The sequence below is a fragment of the Drosophila persimilis genome, unplaced genomic scaffold (assembly GCF_003286085.1).
Source record: "Drosophila persimilis strain 14011-0111.01,24,50 unplaced genomic scaffold, DperRS2 tig00000579-arrow-pilon, whole genome shotgun sequence".
NCBI classification, from domain to species: domain Eukaryota; kingdom Metazoa; phylum Arthropoda; class Insecta; order Diptera; family Drosophilidae; genus Drosophila; species Drosophila persimilis.
The window spans coordinates 32404-36925 of record NW_020825322.1 but is presented as its reverse complement, the minus strand read 5'-3'; the positions used below and the strand labels follow the sequence as shown (position 1 = coordinate 36925).

The following is a 4522-nucleotide window of genomic DNA, read 5'->3' as shown; positions in this document are numbered from 1 at the left end:
AAAACCCTCCAGAGCTGAGCACAGATAAAATTTCAACGCGCTCTCATTAAAAACTTTTGGAAAGGCAATAAAAAAAACGCCAGTCGAAACGATTGGAGTAGCGGCACACGCGCCGCGACACTACGATACCCAGTATTTAGTTTCTATATAGCAGATCGATACTGGAACGTCCAGGTGTTCAACGAGCCAATACGATTGGCGCTCTTTAATTTGTTTTTGGTCATTCTAACTATAATTATAGACTTATCGGAACAGGATGTGCCCTCCTTTAATACACCCCTGTTCTCTTTGAGTACCGGGCATAGGAGGAGCCCCCCTACACCAAGCCCGAAAACGAATAAATAAAATAAAAATCTGCAAGAGAGGGTGAGAGAGTGAAAGGCAGAGGAAAATTCATTGTCATTGTCAAAATAAATTTTTCTTTTGAAATCCATTAAAGGTTTCATTCGAGGCGAAATTGTTAGAAAAAGTGCAAAGCCACCAAAAACACCCAAAACCCCAGCCCCAGCCCCGCCCCCAAGCTCAAAGCGAAACCAAAACAGAAACCTAACCGAACAGAACCGAATGGAGAACGGGAAGGAACTAAACGGAATCCACAGATGAAGAACAAGAAGGGAACACAGAGAAAAAAAAAACAGAAAAAATTGAAATTATTACAAAACTTTTGTGATTATCTCGGTTGCCTTCGCCGGACCCGTGGAGCCAACCGGCAGGACCCTGCCTATTCGGCGATTCTTCTGCCAAAGAAAAAAAAAAAAAAGTTAAATTTGTTTCGCCCAATAACTGTCAATGCGGCAAGCGTTTGGGCGTGGCCATTCGCTCGATTTCCCGGACAATTGTTGCGCCAACAGCAGCAGCGAAGGCGGAATAAGGACTGGACTGGGCGGCAAGAAAAAAGGCGAGAAACCGAATTTAAGAATACCCTGGCCAAGTATTTGGGACAAGGAAGGGCTAGAAATACTTCCTGAAGCTGAGAATAATAGAGGGATTGGGCATTCATGAGCTATGAGATAAAACGTATACTTAATCTCGGTTATAAACGGTTATCAATTTCCATACGAAAAATACATTAAAACATTCAAAAAATTAAGACCAAAAATCAAATTTTATAAGAAATTGCCTTAATCCTGCTTTAAAATGCCCAACAACTTCACGAATAAGTTAACACTTTCCCATAATCCGGACAAATGACATCACACCACATCGTTTTTGAAACTAGATCAATGAACGAACAATAAAGTTGGCAAGAGACTGGCATAAATCATCGTTTTATATGGAAACGGAACCAGCTACGTTTTGCAGTGCGTCACAAACTGGATCCGAGTGCCGTAATACCCTGCGGCATGGCTGTGTGGAGAAAGCATCAGCAGTCCATGGCCTTGCCGGGCACGCCGCCTGTCAGTCGGACCCCCACCAATCCCCCTTCCGCTCCGCGGCCAAAAGCAAGCCACTTAATATAGAGATTTATGCTAATCAAGCAAAAAGTATTTGCCGAGAGGGGTCTTCGTCATTCGGCAGAGCGTCTCAGAGTAGTCAAAGAGATGCTCAAGTGGAATGGAATCGCTTCGAGTGTGGCGAGTGGTGCAAAGTGGTGTATGGTGTGTGGTGTGTGGTGTGTGGTGGGTCTCGTCTCCTCGTCATACTAAATGAAAGTGAAAATTCTTATGTAATATGCTAATATTTTCTTGGCGCGCCTTTTGGATATTTGGTATTTTTGCTGCTGCCTCTTCTGTGTGGATTACGAGAGATTTTTTACAATTTTAGATTTATGGAAAAAGCCTGAAGAAAGCCACAAAGAAGAGGGTTTCCGATACCCTTCTTTTGCAGGGGCTATTGGCTTGCCCTACAGAAAAGGACTTGCAGATCATCAATTGCAATGCGGACTTTATTCAAAAATATATTTGCGAGTCTTTGGATGTGTCTTTCAAGGCTTTATAGTGTGTTGCATACAATGCTTTATGATTGTCTGTGTAATGTTTCGATTGCGTATGTCCTCGTGTGCTACCTCACCCTTTTGTGTGTTTTGTTACAGAGAATTGCGTGTGTTTTGTTACAGTGTAGAGTGTACGTGCCGGCATTTTGTTTTGTGTCTGTTACGGTGTTCTTTTAAAGTGTATGGGTGCATTTTTCTGAATTGTATATATCAATCAGATCTTTACGGGTCTTGATCTTTATCCAGCGATTGATGATGGCCAGGCCAGGCTCACCCAAGTTTATGGCCAGGGCATGCATGTTGTCGTCCAGATCCAGAATGAGTTCCTCCAGAGATTCCATCTTCAACACTGGCTTCGAGTTCATGGCCTTCTCCAGCTCCACGTTGAGATAAGTGAGGATCTTATCCAGCTCCTCGACGAATTCGACAATCCACTCGTGCGGTATTTCAAACTTATTGTCACCCATTTTAGACAAATTTTTCGTTAGTGTTTTTTGTTTTTCGGTAATTTTCGAAAATTTTTCTATTGCGAGCAAGTAGTTCTGCTGCCGTTTTACGAAATACAAACTGTTCCTTTGTGTAGGACTCTCAGAGTAGCACTAAAATGTAGACCTACTTTTCTGTGTGGTAATGTTTCTCAATGGAAAACGCAAAGGGGACTTGAGATGTGTCTGACAGGGTATCAGAAGGTTCCTTATTTCCCCCCTTTGTTTGGGGATTTGCTTATCATTTGGCATTCATTTCTTGTGCTTCTCTTTGGGTCTTAATTTATGCCCGTATTTTGGCCAAAATTAATTAATTAACATTTAAATGTGGCGTGTGAAAGGAAAGTTTTATGCTCGTAGTCGAAATATATATTTATGTGCATATATATATTTTTTTATTTGTATTTAAATAATTTATTAATGCACATAATTTTGGGATTTTGGGATTAGATAATGCGACAGGCCATGTAGTTATGTGTTCATTCGTGCATCGATTGTATCTGCGCATTAAAAATCAATTAATCTGCAGAGAAAACATTGTTTATGCTAATCGTATGACAGCCCGGCCTCCGCGAAAGGGAGCCGCGAGACAGCGATTGATAAATGAGGCCCCCAAATGGGACATATTTCTAGAAAAGCCCCTATATCTTACACCAAGGATATCTGAGTGGAAGTCCTGCCAGTGGTTTCGCACAGCGCCCCTTTCAGCCGCCTCGATAAGCCAATAAATGTCCAATTTTGATGGCCCTGCATTACTAACAATCAGAGCCGAAATGCACATTGCATCGCACAGAAAGTTGCGGTAAGCTTTTCGGACCGTTGAAGGGTAATAGTATTCACCGGTAACCGGATTACGGTATTGAGGAGTCCCCGTGCTAATGGAATGTGCCGTGCAGAGAGTCCACTACATAAATGCAGCGAAATGTCGTTTCCAATTGTGGAAATCATTCAGCAACATTCCGTTTGGTTTTTTAAAATAATTTACTTAATTATATTTAGCGTCGAGTGGAATTAAAGGCCATGGCATGGCCTCTGGTTTAAATACATGTAAAATAGTTTGTTGAATAAATAAATAAATGTTGGGCATCAGTTCATCAGCATCAGGGGGTCTGCTTCCCCTCAGTAGGGATTATTGCAGCAGCAGTTCTTGATGAGGGCGTGCTCGTAGCAGGATTTGGCATACAGCAGGGAGCAGTCGTAGTAGGAGCACTGCGGTGGCCGCAGCTGCGGGGCAGATGCTGCACGAAGAGCGAAAAAGAGTGAAAAATGCAACAGGGTTAATATGCATTAAGTGTGGTGGCAAATTGAATGAAATTAATATATGCAACAAGCGTGGTCCAAAAACCGTACATAAATAATGTCGTGTAACGTTCCCAGATTAATTACCTGGAAAATCGCAGCAGCAGGAGTCATGCACCATCTTGTGGGAGCAATAGCTGTACACCGAAGAGTCACAGAGCGGACAGCCACCGCCGCCGCCACCGATGCCGCCACCGCCGGGCTGCTGTGGTGGTCCCCAGGGTGGAAGGGATCCGGATCCAATGCCTGGACCGAGACCTGGTCCAAGGCCAGGCCCCAAGCCATTCCCAAAGCCATTCTGGCCACCAAATTGACGGGCTAAGTCGAAGAAAAAGTGTCCAAGAAAGGTTGTAGATCTTTAGTGTAGTGAAAGACTATAATTCTAATTCTATAAAAACTAGAAATATGCTAGCAGATATACCACAATGCTGTTAACTGTTCTTCTACTAGGCGCAAAAGATTCTTAGTCAAAGAAAATGCCACCTATGGAAGACCTCAGACCTATGGAACACTCACCTGCGGTCTCCTGTTTGGCCACAACCAGGCCAATCAGCAGGGCCATGGCCATTAGCAGAGGGCCCACACTGCGTATGCTGAACATTTTGTTGGTTCCTTCGAATAGCTCTCCTCCGAAATGGTGTGGCTGTGGTGTTGGTGTTGCTGCTGCTGGGGCTGCCGTGCCGCGACTGCAGTCGATGAAACTTTTATACAGCCACGATCGATTGGTGTGTCGATTGGTCTTTCGGCTTTCGCTTTCAATTTGTGACAAATTCATAAATAAATTGATGTGATGGCCCTTGAGGCA

The 4522-nt window shown here is 43.5% G+C and overlaps 1 protein-coding gene across 1 annotated transcript; it reads right to left on the bottom strand.

Moving 5' to 3' along the window:
• Positions 1-3526: 3526 nt before the first annotated feature.
• On the bottom strand, positions 3527-4318 carry LOC6598202 (small cysteine and glycine repeat-containing protein 8). The gene is made up of 3 exons (XM_002023501.2): positions 4234-4318; positions 3805-4035; positions 3527-3656 (listed from the first exon to the last, which is right to left on the bottom strand). The coding sequence occupies exons 1-3, from the start codon at positions 4316-4318 to the stop codon at positions 3538-3540; spliced, it is 435 nt and encodes a 144-aa protein (XP_002023537.1). The 3' UTR covers positions 3527-3537.
• Positions 4319-4522: the final 204 nt, after the last annotated feature.